Source organism: Brachyhypopomus gauderio, chromosome 2 (genome assembly GCF_052324685.1).
Source record: "Brachyhypopomus gauderio isolate BG-103 chromosome 2, BGAUD_0.2, whole genome shotgun sequence".
NCBI lineage: Eukaryota > Metazoa > Chordata > Actinopteri > Gymnotiformes > Hypopomidae > Brachyhypopomus > Brachyhypopomus gauderio.
This window is the reverse complement of record NC_135212.1, coordinates 17,918,889-17,941,688: the sequence shown is the minus strand read 5'-3', so window position 1 is coordinate 17,941,688 and position 22,800 is coordinate 17,918,889. Positions and strand designations below refer to the sequence as shown.

The following is a 22,800-nucleotide window of genomic DNA, read 5'->3' as shown; positions in this document are numbered from 1 at the left end:
GAGCAACCATGCAATGTGAATATTGGAGATGGGAAGCTCTGCCCAGTTCTCCGCGGGGACCTCTGTCCTATGATTAGACCTGTAAGGAGAGAGAAATGAGCTGAGAAGGGCAGAGGGAACCTCAAAAACAATGTTCTGTGTGTGTGTGTGTGTGTGTGTGTGTGTGTGTGTGGGTGACTGTGTGTGAGTGAGTAAGTGTGAGAGAACGAGAGAGAGAAGTGGGTGATTGAAAAACAAATGTGCCTTGATCTTGAGGGACTCAATGGAAGAAAGAAGTCTGGAGTATGAACTGGCCTTATCTTTTTTTTTTTCCTTTTGATGCAAACACCAGAGATTAGCAGATTCTATTTATGCAGATGTGGGTCTGACGAACGCATTAAAAGCCCTTCGGGACATGTTGACATTTTACGTGCCATTTATGTGCACCCGATGCTCATGACACGATAATAATGGTGCTGCTTGTCTGATAAAGCAATCATCAAATGTTCGTGTGGCATTTGTCCCATGGGTCATCTCTGTACATTTGTCCCAGGGGTCATCCCAGTAGATTTCTCTCAGGGTTAATCTCAGTACGTTCCTCTCAGGGGTCATCTCTTTACATTTCTCCCAGTGATCATTTCTTCACACCGAGGGGCCTCAGCTTGATGGCGTCAAACCATCATAATAGTTTTTAAAATGTATTTAAATTGTTTGTTTAAATCTGTATTTTTCGGAATAATTAAATGAGAAGTGCATGTCAAAGCTAAGAAACTGTTTATAACCTGATGGGTAACACAGCAAACGCCCAGCCTTTCTCTCTCAGGTTTCTTTGGGTTTCTGTCTATCGTGCATTTAGTTGCTGAACTGGTGGTCCCCCCACATTTGGGGAGTTTGTCATAGTTAAGGTGACTTAAATGGTCCTGGGTGCTTTCTATGACCTTTTATCTTTTTACATAGAGAATGCCCGGATCAGACCTGCTGAATTCCTTCCTGACACACATTAATCTTCTAATGTTATAAAATGAAACCAGATCCAAGCAATTGCTGGTGATCCAGCCTGTGTACAGGTTAGTTCAGTCCTTACTAATGCTCTCACTAAATGCCTGTGTAGATTTCATGGATGTCATGCATCGTGGGAGATTTCACTCGATTTTAAACGCCTTTTGTGTGTGTGTGTTTTACCTGCTCTAATGCACTCGACTCTGCTTGTGAAGGGTATGATAACAGCCTGATGAGGGCAAACGATGGAACAAATGTGCAAATGGAGTCATCAGGACTTGTATTCAAAACCACCGAGTTACAGAGGCCAACCATCCGCTTTAGCAACGATGAGAGGGCTTCACTTAATCGTATTTTATCATAGCATCAACTCAAAGTAGGAATTCCCTTATACCCGCTATGCTAGTTAGAGGCCTAATGAGGGTTTGATGAGATTTCAAGAGGGAAAACAAAGTCCTGTTATTAATTTAGTATGTCACAAGCTCTCAATGCACCTGTCCAAAATGCCGTCACAATGCCTTAGAAAAAGCTTCAGCATGGCTCACGTTGCATTTTCCAAAATTAGGTTCATTTTCACAAGCACGTGAAGAATCAACATTTTGGACTGGCTTAGGCAGACCATATTAATCAAGCAGGATTTACCCACTATCACAATAAGTAATCACGGCTTCTAATTTTGGAAATCGATTCCTCCGACCAATGGCAGTTGACTGATCGGGGAAAGTGGTGAGAGGGACGTGGGGGCTGGTCCGTCTGAGTGAGTCACTGAGAGCGATTTGATTGTCTCAGCCTTCCACTCCATTGGGACTCGGTTGTACCTACGACGCCACAGTGTCACGGGGGGAAAATGGTGCATTCGGATGCCACTTATGGTGTTAACAGTTTTTGTTGGTCTTTTTTTAAATCAGACTGGAAGACGTGATGGAGGGACGTTGTGTCGCCACCTTATTGTGGCTCTGGGCTTTTCTGCTCCAGCCAGCAGTTGGGCAGGACCAGCTGGTGGTGTCCACAAGCAGAGGGAAAGTACGTGGGGTAAGGCTTCCTGTGCCAGGCAGCGAGGGCTCCGTGGTAGCCTTTCTGGGTATCCCTTATGCCAGGCCACCCGTGGGTGTGCTCCGATTCAGTCGTCCGGAGCCTGCAGCAGAGTGGGGTGGCGTCCGAAATGCGACCAGCTTTTCTAACTCCTGCCTGCAGTTTGTGGACATGACATTCCCAGGCTTTGTTGGTGCTGAAATGTGGAATCCCAACACCAGGCTGAGCGAGGACTGCCTTTACTTAAATGTGTGGACTCCTTCTAGAAGACTTCAGGACCTTGAGCAGCCACTCTTCCCCGTCTTGGTGTGGATTTATGGAGGCAGCTTCTGCACAGGCACCGCCTCCTTGGATGTATATGATGGACGGTACCTCAGCCAAATGGAGCAGGTCGTGGTGGTTTCTATGAACTACAGGGTGGGGGCCCTGGGTTTCCTGGCCCTCCCAGGGAGCGAGAGTGTCCGTGGCAACATGGGCCTGTTTGACCAAAGGCTGGCACTGAGCTGGGTCATGGAGAACATTGCTGCCTTTGGGGGAGACCCATCCTCCGTGACTCTGTTTGGCGAGAGTGCTGGTGCGGGGTCTGTCGGTCTCCATCTACTTTCCCCCGGCAGCCATGGCCTCTTCAGCCGCGCCGTCCTGCAGAGTGGCACCCCAAACGCTGCATGGGCAGCTGTGGAGGCGGCCGAGGCCTGGAACCGCTCATCGACCCTAGCCCAGCTCCTGGACTGCCCACTCTGGTCTTCTCCCGATGAGCTGTTGGCCTGCTTACAGTCTGCAGATGCGGAGAATATAGTCAGACACCAGTTCAATGTAGTCCGTGACCCCACGATTATAAGTGTACCCTTCCCTCCGACAGTGGATGGTGACTTCCTCCTGGATATGCCTGATGTCCTGATCCAGTCTGGACGCTTCCTGAAGACTGACCTCCTGTTAGGCCTGAACAAAAACGAAGGCTCTTATTTTCTGGTATATGGTGCCAGCGGCTTCGATATCCATCACCAGAGTTTGATAAGCAGAGAGCAGTTCTACCAGGGGGTGGCCAACAGCCTCCCGGGCTTCAGCGACATGGCCCGGGAGGCTGCCGCCTTCCAGTACACCGACTGGACGGATGAGCTAAGCGGGCAAAAGAATAGAGATTCCCTAGGCTGGCTGGTCGGAGATCGCTACTTCTCCTGCCCCCTGCTAGACTTCGCCCGCAGGTACGTGGAGCACGGAGGCAGTGTCCGAATGTACAGGTTCGACCATCGGTCCAGTTCCAACTCCTGGCCTGAGTGGATGGGGGTGATGCATGGGGATGAGATCGAGTTTGTGTTCGGCATCCCTAATAACCATTCTCTTGGCTACACCGAGCAGGAAGTAGCCATAAGCAGGAGGATGATGAGGCACTGGACAAACTTTGCTAAGACTGGGTGAGTATGATTTCCATATACTTAATGTAATTAATATATTTTACAATACGCTTATTTATTCATGAATGAAGTCTACTAAAATAAGATTGTCAATCATTTTTTAGTACTGCTTGAATACAGGAAAAAAAAATCATGAAAAGTTTCAGACAAAAGCTAAAAATTACACTGATATAATGCATTGTTTTGTGCCATGACCACATTATATGAACTTACTCTTTACACTCCTAAAATGTTAACAAATTTATTTAACTTCTGCAGAGAGTATTAATTGGTTAAGAAAAGCAAATATTTTCACTAGGAAAGTGCAAAATATATTAAATGAATGACAATTTGACAATTATACAATTTGTGAATAATGTTGGAACTGATTAATATACAGATGAATATAATATGTTTCACTTGCTTTTAATTATACAACACATCATTCTCACACATGCCTAATAATAATTTTGTAGAGGTGTTATTGCACTGTAGTTGCCGTAGTTGCATACACTGACAAAAGAAAGCAACAGACTCCTGTTGCCATTGTGATCTTGGTATCTTTCAATTATCAGTTCACACACCCACACAGAGAAACCTGGAAGACACTATGGCCTCTGCAGTGACATTGTTCCTAAGAGACCAATAGCAAACAGAGGAGCCCGCACTGATGTCTGTCTCTCACAGTACAGCCGAGCGACCGGCTCTGTATGCTCAATGAAGTCAGCCAAGCACAGTTGTGATCTTTGTTTCTGGAGTTTGGGTTTTGAAGCCCTTGAATTTACAAGGCCATAAGCCTTTTAAAAAGGTTCTTTTAAAAAGCATGTCAGCATCTTCGCTGAACTGTTTCGTGGGTTCCGTCTGATGACTCTGGTCTGTGCATAAACTGATGGCTGGGCTGGTTTTTGCGGCTTGGTTTGTTTTTATTGCCAGTTTTCGTTGGTTTTCAGGGATCCGAGTGTTGACGGGTTGTCGTGGCCGCTGTTCACCGTGGACCAGCAGGAGTACGTCACCCTGGATGCCCAGCCCCCACAAACGCTCCGCATGCTCCGGGCCCAGCAGTGCAAGTTCTGGGACAGTTTCTTACCTAAACTTCAGCATGTGACTGGTGAGGGTAGCAGCGAAGGCAGTGGGAGAGAGATGTCACACACACACACACACACACACACACACACACACACACACACACACACATACACACACACACACACACACACACACATCACTCCCACACATACCCCAGCACTATACATCCGATGCACTTCCAGAATCCTAGTATCCGACCTTAGACTCTTCAGTGTCATACTGTCTTCAGCTAGCTCTGCCTGCCCCATCACGGCTCAGCATGAAAGGGTGTTTCTGTGCCGAGAGAGCTCGTGGTGGAGCTGCTTGGCCGCCTCCGTTTTGGTGACCCTGGACCTTCACGGCAGGCTGTAGTAGACTCTGGAGGAGCGAGGTCGACCCCAGCCTTGGAGCACGATGCTTATTAGGGCATGAGCAACACCTGAACTCTTCTTAGCATGCTTATTATGCAGAATGAGAGACAGCCCTTGTGGTTCTGAAAATAGAAATTATTTATCCCATGTTTTAAATGTTTCAGCTTGAGGTTTACACACATTTTGAGATATCAGGTCAGGCTGTTTGGATGTTTCAGCTATTCACTCAGCGAGAAGTCACTGGAAATAATAAGCAATACTCAGGGCAGAAAATAAATAATGAATAATGAATGTGCAAGGTCTCTCGGTCGAGGATTACGTCACACTCCAAGCTCCATGTAATGCCTCTTCCTGTAAGACCTGAGTGTTTGTGAACTGTAAGGACGTCTTTCACTATAGTTAGCTTGCTCATTTAAATCACATGAACAAAACGTGATGCTCTTCCGCTATTTGTTACCCATGACTGCAGCCCCTGAACGCTGCGCACTGTACCGAGAGACGGAGGACAGCGTTACTCTAAAAGCTTTATGCTGACAGGGATTACTTGCACATTAGAAGGGCTGCAACCATCACTACAATTCCTCTCTAAGCCTTGGAAGCTGTTTTAGAAGCAACTTTTTAGATATCATTGCAGCTTAAACCACTGAAACTTGTTTTGTGGTTTTATCAGGGTTTGGAGGTCTTTGCAAGGTGGTGTTTAATGGTACACAGGATTGGAATGCTTGATATGTAGGCTAACGGAGAAGTCCAGCCGCAGTTCCAGGCTGTGCAATCTTAGGGAGCTGAATTGAATTTGACACTGAGATGGAATGAATCAATTCTGTTTTGCGCTTTGGTGAACAACTGCACACAGCTTTGCTTGAACGAGCTTCGTCTTCTTTATTTATTAGAACACACATACGGTTCAGGTTCACACACACGCACACACGCACATAAACTCACACGCAAACACTTGTAAACTGACCGAGCCTCCACCATGAAAATAATCCAGAATTAAAGGGTGCCTCTTAACCTAGCCACTAGGGTGCACACACCAGTGTATTTTAGTGCCGGTCCCAAGCCCGGATAAATAGGCAGTGATGGCTAAGTTACCTTGAAAAAGTAATTCGATTACTGATTACTGATTGCTGATTACTCCTTTTAAAAGTAACTTAGTTACGTTACTGATTACTTGATTTTAAAAGTAACTACGTTAGATTACAAGTTACTTTAATAGTTACATTCAGCAGCAAAATAAATTTTTCCAATACTCACTTTATTGGAAGTGCATTTTTAACAGTAACAATGTATTGAAGCAGGTTCGGTAACCGAGGCAGAAACTGCCGCCCCCCCCAGTGTCACCTAAAGGGCCAGACCTGCCGTGAGGAGTAGTAGTCGCTACAGTATCTCCTGACATTACGTTTGTGTAGCTGCGCGGTATTATTTGTAAATTTATTTGTAAACATAATACAAGCGAACTGTTCAGTCAGACAGCTTGTGAAACGAAATACCATTACAATTTCAAACATTTTAAAGTAGGCGACGTTAGTCAAAATTCCAGCACTTTTTAAACGTGGAACACAAAGCAACATTAAAATTCTTCAGGTAAATGTTCCTTCCCTGTTTTTAAGGGGTGTTTCTTTATACTACCACATGTCGTTACGGGAGGACACTGCAAAAAATGACTTGTAAAACGTGCTCGCGCTTTCACAGGGTCGCGTGCAGCGTGCGGAGTCGAGCGCTACGGTCAGACACAAGTAGAACTGAGCCAAGAAGAAAGCAAAAATATATTTTTTTACTAGGGCAAATAAAAATAGTAACGCACAGTTATTTGGATAAGTAACTTTAATCTGATTACGGGACTGGAAATAGTTCAATTGAACGCGTTATATTACTCGTTACCGAAAAAAGTGGTAAGATTAGAGTAACGCGTTACTGACATCACTGTAAATAGGGAGGGTTGCGTCAGGAAGGGCATCCGGTGTAAAAACTGCGCCAAATCAAATGATGCGGATCAAAAACAGAAATTCCATACCGGATCGGTCAAGGCCCGGGTTAACAATGACCACCACTGGTGCTGTTGTCCAACAGGGCATTAGTGGAAATTGGACTACTGTTGGGACAAGGAGGAGGAGGAGAGGGGGGAAGAGGGTTCTGAAGCTGAAGGAGCGGAGGCAGAGCAGTAAGGTGGAGGTTAGAGTTGAACGTTACGTACGTTGAATGTGGGCTCTATGACAGGTAAAGGGAGAGAGTTAGCTGATGCGATGGAGAGGAGGAAGATATACTGTGTGTACAGGAGACCAAGTGGAAGGGGAGCAAGGCCAGGAGCATTGGTGGTGGCTTCAAACTCTTCTATCATGGTGTAGACAGGAAGAGAAATGGAGTAGGGGTAACCGTGAAGGATGAGTTTAGTAAGAGTGTAGTGGAGGTAAAGAGAGTAAGTGAAAGAGTGATCTGTATAAAGTTAGAGATTGATGGGGTGATGATGAATGTCATCAGTGCTTATGCTCCTCAGGTAGGTTGTGATGTGGAGGAGAAAGAAGAATTCTGGAGAGAGTTAGATGAAGTTGTTTTGCAGGTTCCTAAAGAAGAGAGAGTGGTTATTGGAGCAGATTTAAATGGACATGTTGATGGAGGGAACAGTGGTGATGAGGTGTTGGGTAAATATGGTGTTAAAGAAAGGAATACGGAAGGACAAATGATGGTAGATTTTGCTAAAAGGATAAAGATGGCCGTAGTTAACACTTACTTTAAGAAAAAGGAAGAGTACAGGGTAACATAAGAGTGGGGAAAGATGCACACAGGTCGACTATATCCTTTGTAGGAGACGAAACCTGAAAGAGGTTAGTGATTGCAAGGGGAGAGTGTTAACAGGAGAGAGTGTAGCTAAACAGCATAGGATGCTGATATGTAGGATGGTTTTGGAGGTGAAGAAGAGGAAGAGAGTGAGAGCGGTACCTAAGATCAGGTGGTGGAAGTTAAAGGATGAGGACTGTGTTACGCGCCGCCTCCGATCACGGCGGTAACGCGTTGGTTTTGACGTGACGAGGACTCAAACGCTACCCACTAAAAGCAAACGGCAAAAAACAGCCAACTGAAACCTCCGCGACTGCGGGAAAACGAAAACAAAAACCCCAGAAGGAACAACAGCAGAACGACACGGAGAAACTCGACGTGCGTACAGACCAGGTAAGTAAACAAACAAAAAACACGCGGAAAAGAAGTCAACGCGTCGCTGAAGAAAAAACAGGGAAAACGAAAATCACACGGAGAACGCCTCAACGTGTCAGAAAGGGAAGAGAGAAAAATAAGAAACAAAAAGATGAAGCTTAGGTAACACGACCTACAGCTTCTACCTGGTTACCTGTCAGTCTGTCGACCAGAACACTGGTGGACAAACCGACATAGAACAGAGAGGAGAAAAACAGAACGCAAGACAGACAAAACCTGAGAACGCTCAGGAGAGAAACAAAAGAACGAGAGAAACGTAGAAACTGCACGAAGGCAAGAGAAACTGGCTTAGCCTGCGAGTGCACAGACAACTAACAACTTCAGCAATGAGTTGCTGAAGTCACCCGTATTAAATAGGCTGCCGACAGCTGCAGTCTATTGGGCTTGATTGCCCCTGGGTCTAGCTCGCGTGCTCCGCCTAGTGGCGGCAGGAGGCACGCGCCTGGGTCTAACCCTGACAGAACCCCTCCCTCTAGGCCCGAGACCCTGCGGGACCAGGGCCACAGCCCTGTCACGATAAAAGGAAGTGATCAGGGATCGATCCAGGATGCGTGCCCTGGGGACCCAAGACCGCTCCTCAGGCCCGTAACCCTCCCAATCCACCAGGAACTGGTCTCGCCCCCGGACCCGACGGACGTCCAAAAGACGCCGCACCATATAAATCGGACCCCCACCAACCATACGCGGTGCAGAAGGAGCCGGGGCTGGAGAAGAACCACAAAAGAACGGCTGGAGATGGGACATGTGAAACACCGGGTGGACACGCATGGAAGGAGGGAGTACCAAACGGTAGGTGACCGGGTTGATGCGACGGTCGATCTTGAACGGACCCAGGAAGCAAGGAGCCAGTTTCTTAGTGCCACCCCGAACCGGTAAGTTACCTGCCGCCAACCACACCCGCTGACCAGGACGGAAGGACAGCGCAGGGAGACGGCGCTTGTTGGCACTGCGGCAATAGGCGGAGGAGGCCTTCAACAGGGCCGAGCGGGCCCATGACCACGCCTTGCGGCAGCGCCGAAACTGAGCCACAGCGGAAGGCACAGCCACGGCTTGCTCGTGATCCGCAAACAGAGGAGGGGCATACCCGAACAAGCACTCGAAGGGCGACATGCCCAGAGCCGAATGCCACAGTGTGTTGTGGGCGTACTCAGCCCACAACAGGTGGCCAGCCCAGGACGCAGGGTTAGTGGATGCTAGGCACCTGAGGGAACGTAAAGACAGCCAGGAGGAACACCGCTAGGCCCGGGTTCATTGGCGAGTTCGTCCTGCACTGTCTTCTCAATACCCCACCGAATAGGTGCCACCACAACCCCCGGGGGAAGCACGGTTTCAGGTGGACTGTCTACGAGAGGAGGTTCCCACTGACGAGACAAAGCGTCAGGCTTTAGTGTTCTTCGAGCCCGGACGGTATGACAAAGTGAAATCGAAACGGCTAAAAAACAGGGCCCACCTGGCCTGTCTATGGAAAAGAAACAGTGCCAATTCGAAATGTAATCGCTACTAGGCAAAAATGGAAATGCAATCCACAAAATGCATTGCTTTCCATACAAACATGCAGAATACGTGCCACAATGAAATGCAAAAGCACTATTACATTACGTTTCAATGCACTTTATCTCTTTATTGAAAAACAATACACAAGAATTACCATTCAAAACCAAAACGCTGAATTTGTGCCAGAATTGAATATAATACAGCTCGAAATGTAATCACGGCACCGAGGTATTGCTTTTCACCGTACGGTATTTCTGACATAAATGTCTCCTTTAAATGTAATGATCACGAGATTGATTTAAACACTGATGTGATGAAAACATGCCACAATGAAAAGTAAAAGCTCCAGTGTGTGTGGATTTGTATTTAAAGAAAGAAACGCTGAATTCGTGCCAGAAGCCACCTTGAAATGCAATCGACTGAACGTCATTGTATTCCACTGTGTCTCTGCAAAGCTGTGTTTGTGCCAGAATGAAATCTAATCACTGTCCAATAGGAACGCTCGCCTGAATTTGGGGCGGGGCTTAGACTCCAGTCAGAAGCAATCGCTCGTAGTTGGACTTGAAAGCAGCAGAAATGTCTTCACGACAGAAATAAAATAGGAAATAAACAGTCTAATTGGACAAATTGAGGCTGGTGCAGTTACAGACGATTACGTGCTTAACTTAATTAAGCTGAAGGTGCTGGACAATATTGAAAACGGACCTTGAAAGTGTCGTACATGTGCTTGAATTCCACCTTGTAAAGGTGGATGAACCCTGCAAACAGCGCTGAAGAGCGGACCGTCACCTCGACCCGCCACAGCGGAGCCCCCGCGATTGCTACCCGCATTTTCCAGATTATAAACCGCTACTTATTCCCTCACGCTTTGAACCATGCGACTTATAATGAGGTGTGGCTTTTCTGTAGATGTTCCTTCACCCGTCAGGGGTGGAACAGAAAGTTAATCAGGTGGTAGGACAAAGTGGTAAATCAAAGAAGAAAGTGCTCATTTTCATTTAACTCATGCAAGCAGCAGGCACGACGGAGAATTTTTTTCAAACGAACTTGTTGTGTCGAATTCTGACACCCCTAGTTTGCACACGCATAAAAACACTACAGATGATATTCCGGAGTTACAGTGATTTTAACTTAGTTCATTGAGCACTCTAGTTTTGTCCTAACTAGATATTTAGACATAATACTGCTGTAATACTGCAAAGTCGTGGTCAGAGGTGAACTTCGTATAGCCAGTGTGTATTTTATTTAACACCCTTGAGCAGTGGCGTGCACACATAGACATCAGGTGGTGCTAAAGCACCACCAACTCTGTCCTTTATCAACGAAAGTGCCCTTTTGAAACTTCGTTTTTTAATAATAATAATAATAATTATTATTATTATTATTATCATCATTTTACTGAGGTCGGTTTGAAATGGTCTTTTGAAAACCTGAGCGATTAAAAAAATGCCCTAAAATGAGCCACCACCTCGCACACACCCGACCTCTCTCTTCCTTTAACACCAGATGCGCTGCAGCTGCAGTTCAGTTCAAGGAAGCGTCTTCAGCACAACACGCACGCTCACAGATAGACTTCTTCTCCCGTGCCCCACCAGCCAGGTCACATACACATCAAGTCAAATCGTACCGTTTGCCCTCTAAAGCTGGGCGTACACTGTACGATATTTTAAATCGTGTATTCAGCTCCAACTCAAACTGTACGACTAAATCGCAGGGTTTAAAAGTTCACAGCTCACGATTCATATACTCACACTATACGACCCGACGCTCTCATGCGATCTCACGAAGAGCGATTTGAATTTCAAACATGTTTGATATTCTTGCGACGCTGCGATTTCTGATTGGGAGTTGGTCGTTAGGTGTGAATCGCTCCTCGTTTACCTGTGTAAACTATACGATGCATGACACGCGATTGAGCCGAAACTCGGCCCAATCGCAAAAATAGTCGCACGAGTGAAAAATCGGCTGAAAATGGGCCAAAGATCGCAGTGTACGCCCAGCTTAAGCCCAACGTGAAATCATTTTCTTGTGCTGTAAAATGTCTCATACAGCACCAAACTACTAAGCATTTTTAGCCGACTGGTCACTTGATAAACTAGTCGCACTAGCCCAAATCAGTGATAGATAACGTGAGGACGACCACACACAAATAATTAAGGTAGAGTTTGCAAATCTATGTGTTAAGCTGAACGTTTTCTGTTGTATAGGTTTTGTTAGGCAACATAAATTAACACATTCGTTTATGAAAGAAGAAACGGGAAGTTCCCCAATACCTGTGAAAAATGCCCATCTGCATTCGTGTAATGAAAACACTCAGTAGCCTATAACTCCTTCTCGTACTTTTTGGTCTTTTTACTGTCTTAATTGTAGGCCTATATTATAGATTTACTAATTGGAAAATATATGCAACAAGGCCTGCAGACAGTGGAGGGTAAACAGAAGTTAACTGAAGGACTTAAAAATGACTGTATATATTGGATATGGATTTTATCAGTTGGTGGTGTGACTTTTTTTCCATTGAAAACTCACGTTTAGAGAATGTTACAAATAAAAGTCAAATTTCATTCAACATGTGCTTGTAATGTTTAAAATAATGAAGTGTTCGGGGCAAGTTGAGTTTTGAGGTTTGCCTGGCCCAGGACCTTACAGGCATACAGCAGGCCTCTGAGCTTGCCCCTCTGAACCATTTCACCTGTGCGCTTTACTCAATATGCCATGTTTCCTGTTAGATTTGAGGCATAAAATGATGCTGGGCCAGGCCAAAATGAGGTTTCTCTTACAGATAGTAACCGTTTACGTATGATGCATGTGTTGCTTGTCTGGCCCGACGCATTATAGGCATACAGCAGGCCTCTGAATTTGCCCCTCTGAATCATTTCAGTGTGCTTTCTGTGCGCTTACCTACTCAATATGCTGTGTTTCCAGATATATTTGAGGTATAAAATGATGTTGGATCAAGCTAAAATCAGGTTCCTCTCCAATTTCTCTGGTCCACCATCAATAAGGCCTTCAATAAGAAACCATATAGATACCATAGAAACCATTTTAAATAAGGAATGCTTTCATTATATTTTTATTTTTTTTCTACATTCACAAAATCAGTATCGGAAACAATAACCTCTTAAATGTATGCTCCTATGCTCGTTTGTTTAATCTATCTTTTTTAAACAAAGCGCGCAGCAAACACGCATCGTGAACACAACCTTTTTGAATAAGGAACCAACTTCAGCCGCCGAATAAGGAGCTGCGAATAAGTAACCAAACGAATCTCAAACTGCGAAAATTGTGGAGTGTAGTGGAGTGCAGTGGAGTGTTGTGTACGATAAGCTCATCTCGGCAACGCGATCGCCAGAGCCGGAGTGGCTAATCGGGAGATTCGGGAGGATTCCCGATGGGCCGGCTCATGTCAGTCTCTAGTTTGGGCCGATTGGGGGGGGGGAGAAATAATTTTGGGCCGGATTTGGGCATGAAACTCCCGGGCTGAAAAAGTGTCCCACTCCGGCCCTGGCGATCGCTCTCTCACGCTCTACGCACGAGAACATTGTTCGTTTTTTTTATACTGTATTTATGCGTAAAAATTAAAGCGTATCTAAATCTAGGTTCACGCTTAAAAACAAAAGCTGCTTTACGACGGACATTTCAGTCTCTAAACCCATCGTTAAGCGGGGACTCATTGTACATTTAACTGAACTGATCAGTTTCTGAACAGTGCCTGACAGTTCAGAGTTCATGCCTGTAAGGTCTTTCGGCCGGTGTTGTGTTGAATTCGTTTATCCGCGCATAAAGACGCTACAGATTATATTGTCGATTTATGTTTCTATGCATAAATAAGAGATAGACTTTAATTATCCATCACAGCAAACGGCACGGAATTATCTATGTCCAAAGCCACACTGGCTCAAGGATGTTAATTATTTTAAATAAAATACACACTGGCTATACGAAGTTCACCTCTGACCATGACTTTGCAGTATTACAGCAGTATTATGTCTAAATATCTAGTTAGGACAAAACTAGAGTGCTCAATGAACTAAGTTAAAATCACTGTAACTCCGGAATATCATCTGTAGTGTTTTTATGCGTGTGCAATATGCATTTTCGTTTGAAAAAAATTCTCCGTCGTGCCTTCTGCTTGCATGAGTTAAATGAAAATGAGCACTTTCTTCTTTGATTTACCACTTTGTCCTACCACCTGATTAACTTTCTGTTCCACCCCTGACGGGTGAAGAAACATCTGCAGAAAAGCCACACCTCATTATAAGTCGCATGGTTCAAAGCGTGAGGGAATAAGTAGCGGTTTATAATCTGGAAAATGCGGGTAGCAATCGCGGGGGCTCCGCTGTGGCGGGTCGAGGTGACGGTCCGCTCTTCAGCGCTGTTTGCAGGGTTCATCCACCTTTACAAGGTGGAATTCAAGCACATGTACGACACTTTCAAGGTCCATTTTCAATATTGTCCAGCACCTTCAGCTTAATTTAGTTAAGCACGTAGTCATCTATAACTGCACCAGCCTCAATTTGTCCAATTTGACTGTTTATTTCCTCTTTTATTCTGTCGTGAAAAGACATTTCTGCTGCTTTCAAGTCAAACTAAGAGCGATTGCTTCTGACTGGAGTCTAAGCCCCGCCCTAAATTCGGCGAGCGTTCCTATTGGACAGTGATTAGATTTCATTCTGGCACAAACACAGCTTTGCAGAGACACAGTGGAATACAATGACGTTCAGTCGATTGCATTTCAAGGTGGCTTCTGGCACGAATTCAGCGTTTCTTTCTTTAAATACAAATCCACACACACTGGAGCTTTTACTTTTCATTGTGGCATGTTTTCATCACATCAGTGTTTAAATCAATCTCGTGATCATTACATTTAAAGGAGACATTTATGTCAGAAATACCGTACGGTGAAAAGCAATACCTCGGTGCCGTGATTACATTTCGAGCTGTATTATATTCAATTCTGGCACAAATTCAGCGTTTTGGTTTTGAATGGTAATTCTTGTGTATTGTTTTTCAATAAAGAGATAAAGTGCATTGAAACGTAATGTAATAGTGCTTTTGCATTTCATTGTGGCACGTATTGTGCATGTTTGTATGGAAAAGCAATGCATTTTGTGGATTGCATTTCCATTTTTGCCTAGTAGCGATTACATTTCGAATTGGCACGGTATCTTTTCCATACCTGTCTGGCGTTGAGACGCTTGGTCTGCTGGAGGTACGTCAGGTTTTTGTGGTCCGACCAGACTAGGAAAGGGTGACGGGCTCCCTCCAGCCAGTGCCGCCACTCCTCTAAGGCCATTTTAACGGCCAGGAGTTCTTTGTCCCCTACGTCGTACCGCCTCTCCGTAGGGGTGAACCGATGCGAAAAATAGGCGTAGGGGTGCAGCTTAGGTGGTTCCCCAACCCTCTGAGAGAGAACCGCCCCAACGCCCAAATCAGAGGCGTCGGTTTCGACAACGAAAGGGAGCTCAGGGTCAAGAACCCGCAGCACGGGAGCACTGGTAAAAAGGCCCTTGAGCGTCTCGAACGCCTTCTGGGCTTCAGGGGTCCACGTGAATTTCCCCAATTTTTTACTAGTAAGGGCAGAGAGCGGAGCAGCAAGGGAGCCAAAATCCCTGATAAACCGTCTATAGAAATTGGCAAAACCCAGAAAGCGTTGAACTAAACGAACTGACGTGGGCACGGGCCATTGAGTCACTGCTTTGATTTTGGCGGGTTCCATAGCCAGGTGACCCTTGGCAACGATGAACCCCAAGAAGGCTACCTCGGAGACGTGGAACAGGGACTTCTCCAGTTTTACGTAGAGATGGTTCTCCAGCAACAACTGGAGGGCGCGACGTACGTGTTGCTGGTGTTCTTGTACAGTACGACTATATATTAAAATGTCGTCGAGGTAGACATAGGCATAATAGTACCAGCAGCGAGCGCTTCCTGAATGTAGGACTCCATAGCCTTGCGTTCAGGCAGTGCTAAGGAAAACAAACGCCCCCTAGGTAGAGTAGTACCAGGTAAGAGGTTGATAGCAATATCGCAGGCTCTATGCGGGGGTAGGAAGCCTGCCTTACGCTTGCTGATCACGTCTTTTAAGTCGTGGTAAACAGCAGGGACTTTCTCTAAGCCTGCTATTTCTGCTATTTGTCCCCGGGTTTACTGCAGCGGGGCACCAAGCATGACTGTTCGCACACTTTACTCCAACGATTGATGGAAAGGTTGAGCCTGTCAATATCAGGATTGTGGCGCTGAAGCCAGGGAAACTCCAAGATCAGCTGCAGTTTGGGCGCAGCGATGACATAAGGGGTGAGGGTTTCGTGATGGTTCCCTATAGTAACTGTCAGAGGGACTGTTTGGTGGGTTATATCACCTGAAGTGAGCAACCTGCCTTCCACAGCGGACACCGAGAGAGGTTTTTCTAGGGGAACCAGAGGTACAGAGAGAGAAGCTATGAGGGCAGAGTCAATGAAATTGCCAGTAGCCCCCGAGTCCACGAGAGCCAAAACCCGGTGTTCGTCTGAACCCCTTCATGAGATCACTATGTGGGGCATCAGACCGCAGGCGGGGAAATAAGCGCCACGACCCATCGGTGCAACCCTGTTCTGCCATTTTCCCTGTAACTCGGGACACTCAGCAATTCTATGGTCAGCCCGGCCGCAATAAAGACATTTGCCCTCCCGTAAGCGGGTTTGTCTTTCCTGATGGGAGAGGCGAGTGTGCCCTAACTGCATGGGCTGTTCTGACGCTTTGCCGCCCCCTTGAGTAGTCTTGCGTACTGGAGACACTGGTTTAACACTGGGTGGAGCGAACAAACGGCGGTGTTTGCGATCCCGTAACCGATTGTCTAACCTAACAGTGAGTTCTATAGCGTCGTCCAAACTGCTGGGTGGCTCTCTGAGGGACAGTTCGTCCTTTATCTCTTCACTCAGTCCTTCTATGTAAATAGCCCCCAGCGCCTCTGAACCCCAATCGCTCTCTGCTGCCAGTGTGCGGAAATCTAACGAGTATTCTGCAACAGTCGATCTGCCCTGTCGTAAACGCAACAGTTTAGACGCGACAATACCCCCAGAAGCCGGATGAAAAAATGCCTGCCGCATAGCCCGAGAAAACCGCTCAAAAGAGGAACAGAGTTCCGGTTGGTTCTCCCACACTGGTGTAGCCCACCGTAGCGCTTTCCCCGAAAGCAACGCCATTACATAACAGATTTTCAAGAATAAAGGTGATGTTCAGAGCTGTAGTAATTACAGGGGAATAAAGTTGATCAGCCACAGCCTGAAAATCTGGGAAATAGTAGTGGAAGCTAGGCTTAGAGCAGAGGTAGAGATCTGTGAGCAGCAGTATGGTTTCATGCCAGCTAAGTGCACCACAGATGCTATGTTTGCTTTGAGAGTGTTAATGGAGAAATATAGGGAAGGACAGAAGGAGTTACATTGTGTGTTTGTTGACTTATGCTATGCTAAGCTTATGATAGAGTACCGAGACAGGAGCTGTGGTATTGTATGAGGAAATCAGGAGTAGCAGAAAAGTATGTGAGGGTAGTGCAGGATATGTATGCGAACAGTGTCACAGCAGTGAGATGTGCGGTAGGAATGACAGACGGGTTTAAAGTGGGGGTAGGACTACATCAGGGATCAGCCCTGAGTCCCTTCCTGTTCGCAATTGTCATGGACAGACTGACGGATGAGGTTAGGCAGGAGTCCCCTTGGACTATGATGTTTGCTGATGACATTGTGATCTGTAGTGAGAGTAGGGAGCAGGTAGAGGTGAGCTTGGAAAGATGGAGATATGCTATGGAGAGCAGGGGAATGAAAGTGAGCAGGAGTAAAACAGAGTACATGTGTGTGAATGAGAGGGCAGATGGTGGACAGGTCCAGTTACAAGGAATTGATTTGGTGAAGGTTGACGAGTTTACCTACTTAGGGTCGAGGGTACAGTGTAATGGAGGAAGTGAATGAGAGGTTAAGAAAAGAATGCAGATAGGGTGGTGTGGATGGCATAAAGTGTCTGGGGTGATCTGTGATAGAGGGGTGTTGGCTAGAATGAAAGGAAAGATCTATAGGACAGTAGTGAGACCTGCTATGTTGTATGGACTAGAGACAGTGGCACTGAGAGACAGGTGAGGGAGATGGAGGTGTCTGAGATGAAGATGTTGAGATTCTCATTTGGAGTGACAAGGAAGGATAGGATCAGAAACATGTAGCATGTTTTGGAGATAAAGTTAGAGAAGCGAGATTGAGATGGTTTGGACATGTACAGAGGAGGGAGGAGAGGTATATTGGTAGGAGGGTCTTGAGGATGGAACTTCCAGGCATGAGGAGGAGAGGTAGACCTAAGAGGAGGTTTATGGATGCAGTGGTAGAGGATATGAGTGTGGCTGGTGTGTCAGTGGAGGACACTCAGGACAGGGCCAGATGGAGGAGTTTGATCCGCTGTGGCGACCCCTAAACGGGAACTGCAGAAAGAAGAAGAAAAAGATTAAAGGGTGCCTCTTCCTCTATAAATCAAGCAGTGGTGTAGTATTACTGTACATTCTCCAACAAGAAGACATAATAACATCTTTAAAACATACGTCTTTATATATTTCTAAAATATGTTCACTAAGTATTATACAGCAGGATAAATAGTACAGATTATGATACTAAGGAAAACTTGGGGGGGGGGGGACGGACAATAAAGCGTGATGGGTTTAAAATAAATTTAAATTTACCATATACTGCGCCGCGTAACATGTGAATGCAATTATGCATAATACAATCAGTGTAGCAGCTTTATACAGTCATATATATGCTGTGTTTATTGCTGCTATTGCTTTCTCTCTCTCTCTCTCTCTCTTTCTCTCTCTCCATCTCTCTGTCTCAGTGTGGAACATAAGCAGAGAAGCGTAGCATTCTGTTGCTAGGCAATTGATGAATCCTCTCACCTCTCAATGTGACTTCACTTCATAGTGGAACTAAAAATGTAACATTGTAATTTCCTTCCAAATATCACTAATTCACCTACAGAAACTGCCATGACCATTTGAACAACTGTACAGTGGGATGTATAGCATAGCTGTCTCACCGTAGCGTAGCATTACAGCGTAGCATTACAGCGTAGCACTACAGCGTAGCACCACAGACAGCTGTGATGAAGTGAAACGTCTATGCAGCATACATCTATCTGTAAGGCCATGGTAGGAGGACAGATCTGCTGTCACCCTCCCTGGTAGGAGACTTGTAGACAACCAGAAGTTGTTGGTAAGGGCTGGTGATGCGGAACGTTTCCCACACACCTTCTGGTTGAAACCTTAAGAGCAGTGTGTGAATATTGTATGGCCAAGTCTGTAACCTTGAAACCAACTCGAGGCTTAGTTTGGGGGGGGGGGGGGGGGGGGGGCAGATCGGGACAGTGTGCTGTGAATGAGGCACAGAGAGAAAGGCGGTCTGAGAGAGGGCTTTAGACCATACCAGTGTTACCATAGCAATGCTGATACAGAGAAATATGCAGGCAATTCAAATGAGGACTTGCTGATTGTGTGGCTTTATGGTCTTTATTCTTGACATTTATTTTTTCCTGTCCTCTCATTTCCTTTCCTCCCCTCTCCTCTTTTCCCCTCTTTCCTCCCCCCTCCTCCCCTCCCCTCTCTTCCTCTCTCCCCTCCCTTCTCCTCTCCTTCTCTCCCTTCTCCTCGGTACAGTGAGTATTGACGAAGTGGAGCTACAGTGGAAGAGTCAGTTTCATCGCTGGCTTTCTTACATGCTGGACTGGAAGAATCAATTTAACGACTACAGCTCAGTGAAGAAGCACCAGTGTGAGAACCTTTAACGTGGCCGCGCTTTTCTTCGTCAGCCCCGGCCAGCGCGCTTTACAAGTCAATAAGCCTGCAGAAGCCAGTGCGTGCACATGCCAGGGGACTCCGTGTGTTCTCGTGTGTGATCCCACTACAGGCAGGCATGCATCTTCTTTAAGTATGTGCCTTGTTTTTCTTCAGTCGCACAATCAATAGGCCTCAAGCAAGACTTGTTTGACTTGCTTGGCAAGTGGATCAAATGTTGAAGAGTTTATAATGTAACATTTTCTTACTTTTCTGTTTTTTTACATTTATTTCAAGCATTTTAAATTTCTCAAATAACATGTACTTATTAATTCCGTTTTTTTATTTGTATACATTGTTTTAATTGAATGAGTAATGAATGTATATATGGGGTTTTCTTATTTTTAAGATGCAAGGTATTCTTCTGTTTGCTTTGTGGTAAGTGTTTGAGGAACAGAGATTTATTTCCATTTTTACGTTTTTTTTTTCCTTTCATTTTGAAACATAATAGTAAAAACCATTCAGTGATCCCCTGTATGGTAGTCATGTGCCATTACCGTGGAACCTGTGTGCTACAGTGGGGAAAATAAGTATTTAGTCAGTCACCAATTGTGCAAGTTCTCCCACTTAAAAGATGAGAGAGGCCGGTAATTGACATCATAGGTAGACCTCAACTATGAGAGACAAAATGTGAAAAAAAAAAGAGAAAATCATTTTTTCTGACTTTTAAAGAATTTATTTGCAAATAATGGTGGAAAATAAGTATTTGGTCAATAACAAAAGTTCATCTCAATACTTTGTTGTATATCCTCTGTTGGCAATGACAGAGGTCAAACATTTTCTGTAAGTCTTCACAAGGTTGGCACACACTGTTGCTGGTATGTTGGCCCATTCCTCCATGCAGATCTCCTCACGTTTCATCTTCATTGCCCTTGCTGATGGAAGGAGGTTTGCACCCAAAATCTCATAATACATGGCCCCATTCATTCTTTCATGTACACGGACCAGTCGTCCTGGTCCCTTTGCAGAGAAACAGCCCCAAAGCATGATGTTGCCACCCCCATGCTTGACAGTTGGTATGGTGTTCTTTGGATGCAATTCAGCATTCACTGTCCTCCAAACACGACGAGTTGTGTTTTTACCAAATAGTTCTACTTTGGTTTCATCTGACCATATGACATTCTCCCAATACTCTTCTGGAACATCCAAATGCTCTCTAGCAAACTTCAGACGTGCCTGGCTTAAGCAGGGGGACACGTCTGGCACTGCAAGATCTGAGTCCCTGGTGTCGTAGTGTGTTGCTGATGGTAGCCTTTGTAACATTGGTCCCAGCTTTCTGCTGGTCATTCACTAGATCCCCCCTTGTGGTTCTGGGATTTTTCCTCACCGTTCTTGTGATCATTTTGACTCCACGGGCTGAGATCTTGCGTGGAGCCCCAGATCGAGGGAGATTAGTAGTGGTCTTGTAGGTCGTCCATTTTCTGATTATTGCTCCCACAGTAGATTTCTTCACACCAAGCTGCTTGCCTATTGCAGATTCAGTCTTCCCAGCCTACAATTTGGTTTCTGGTGTCCTCCGACAGCTCTTTCGTCTTCACCATAGTGGAGTTTGGAGTGTGACTGTTTGAGGTTGTGGGCAGGTGTCTTTTATACTGTTAACGACTTCAAATAGGTGCCATTAATACAGGTAATGAGTGGGGGAAAGAGGAGCCTTTTAAAAAAGAAGTTACAGGTCTGTGACAGCCGGAAATCTTGCTTGTTTGTAGGTGACCAAATACTTATTTTCCACCATTATTTGCAAATAAATTCTTTAAAAGTCAGAAAAAATGATTTTCTCAATTTTTTTTCACATTTTGTCTCTCATAGTTGAGGTCTACCTATGATGTCAATTACAGGCCTCTCTCATCTTTTTAAGTGGGAGAACTTTTCACAATTGGTGACTGACTAAATACTTATTTTCCCCACTGTATATCCACAGATCAGGAGAGCAGTTCAGTTCAGTCAGGTTCTCTTAGCAGTTCAGTACGAGAATTCAGTTCAGTAGTCATTCAGTATTCATGCCACCGATCAGATTTACCTTCCACAGCTAACGTAGGGCCACAGCTAACATGGGCCATTAATACAGATTTGTCCTAAAAATAAATAACTCGTATGGGCACTTTTGAGAGAAGATTTTAAATTAGAAATTATCAAAATTTCCAAGTGGTCCAGCTACATGGGCTAATGGACTACATTTGGCTTTATTCTACCATCACGAACCCATGCCCCCCCCCCCCCCCCCCCCCCCCACCCCCCCCCCCCCCCCCCAGCTATTCTGACCTGACAGGTGACGATGCTACAGATGGCCACACTGCCACTAACTTTAACTTGAGTCTGATTTGTCACTTTATTTAAAGTTCATTTACATCATGTAACCGACACTTTAAAATGTCAAGCCGTTACTTCCTTGCTTGCGTGACTGTACATACCTTAAGTGAAGGTGTGGACGACAAGCACATTTTGTTTTCCGATTTTGTTTGAGCTTTTGCAGCTCTTGGCTTTAGCACTTCCACTACCATTGTTGTTATGGCGATACATTTGCTTTTGCATCCCTTAGGCAGGCTTTTTTGTGAATATCAGACATCAGAGAAAGAGCATTTAGCCTTATCTGGACATTTCATTGTCAGATGTGCTAATTCATAGTTGTGATGAAGACTGAGGGCACCAATCACAGCTGGTTTTGCCAAACCCAGGGGCATGGGCGTAGCCCTGAATGAAGGGTGGATGCATAAAGAACATGTGGAGAGTGTGAAGTACGGTCACTGAAGGAGAGGTCAGTGTGACGGAGACCATCACTCAGGTGATCGCTGTGCCAGACAGCTGCCTCTTTGGTCTGGTGATCATGGGAGACCCGAGAAGCTGTCTGCTTGTACCACTCATTGGCAGAGGGGTGGCCGTTTTAAGAAGGAAGCTTTTTTTGCTTGAATGTTCTCTTACACTGTGCCAAAATTTATACTGTTTAAAGCATTCACTGTCCAAACTGCAGTCAGCAGATTTTGTGTAGTTCAAATATTTTTTCATACTGCAGAATGCAAATACATTTCCTTTGTTTGTGTATTTTAGTTGACTTAAGATATTTTTCTATTGTAGGAGGACCCATTAAATATATATGTACATATATATATATATATATATATATATATATATATATATATATATATATATATATATATATATATATATATGTACCATATATATATATGGATATATGTATGTATCTTTTTATCTGGATCTGTTTTACAGTTATTATCTTTTAAAAGATTTAACATGTATATTACAGACAGACATTTTTAAAGGACTTACACTTTGGGTGTGAGATTGATCTAGAGTTTTGTCATTTGGAAGGTGGTAATATGGCAAGGGCCTTTAAACTTTATAGCATCTGCAGTTTCTTTAACAAAAAAATCACTGATATTGTATACCCAACTGTCCTGTGCTG

At 45.1% G+C, this 22,800-nt stretch overlaps 1 protein-coding gene across 1 annotated transcript in view; it reads left to right on the top strand.

The window, feature by feature from the left end:
- LOC143490797 (cholinesterase-like) overlaps positions 1-22,470 on the top strand; it is a 27,410-nt gene extending 4,940 nt beyond the window's left edge. Inside the window, exons 2-4 of the mRNA XM_076989269.1 lie at positions 1,887-3,422; positions 4,352-4,509; positions 19,206-22,470. Coding sequence (XP_076845384.1) covers positions 1,900-3,422; positions 4,352-4,509; positions 19,206-19,333 — 1,809 coding nt within the window. The 5' untranslated portion in view covers positions 1,887-1,899 and the 3' untranslated portion in view covers positions 19,334-22,470. The remainder of the gene's footprint in view (positions 1-1,886; positions 3,423-4,351; positions 4,510-19,205) is intronic.
- Positions 22,471-22,800: the final 330 nt, after the last annotated feature.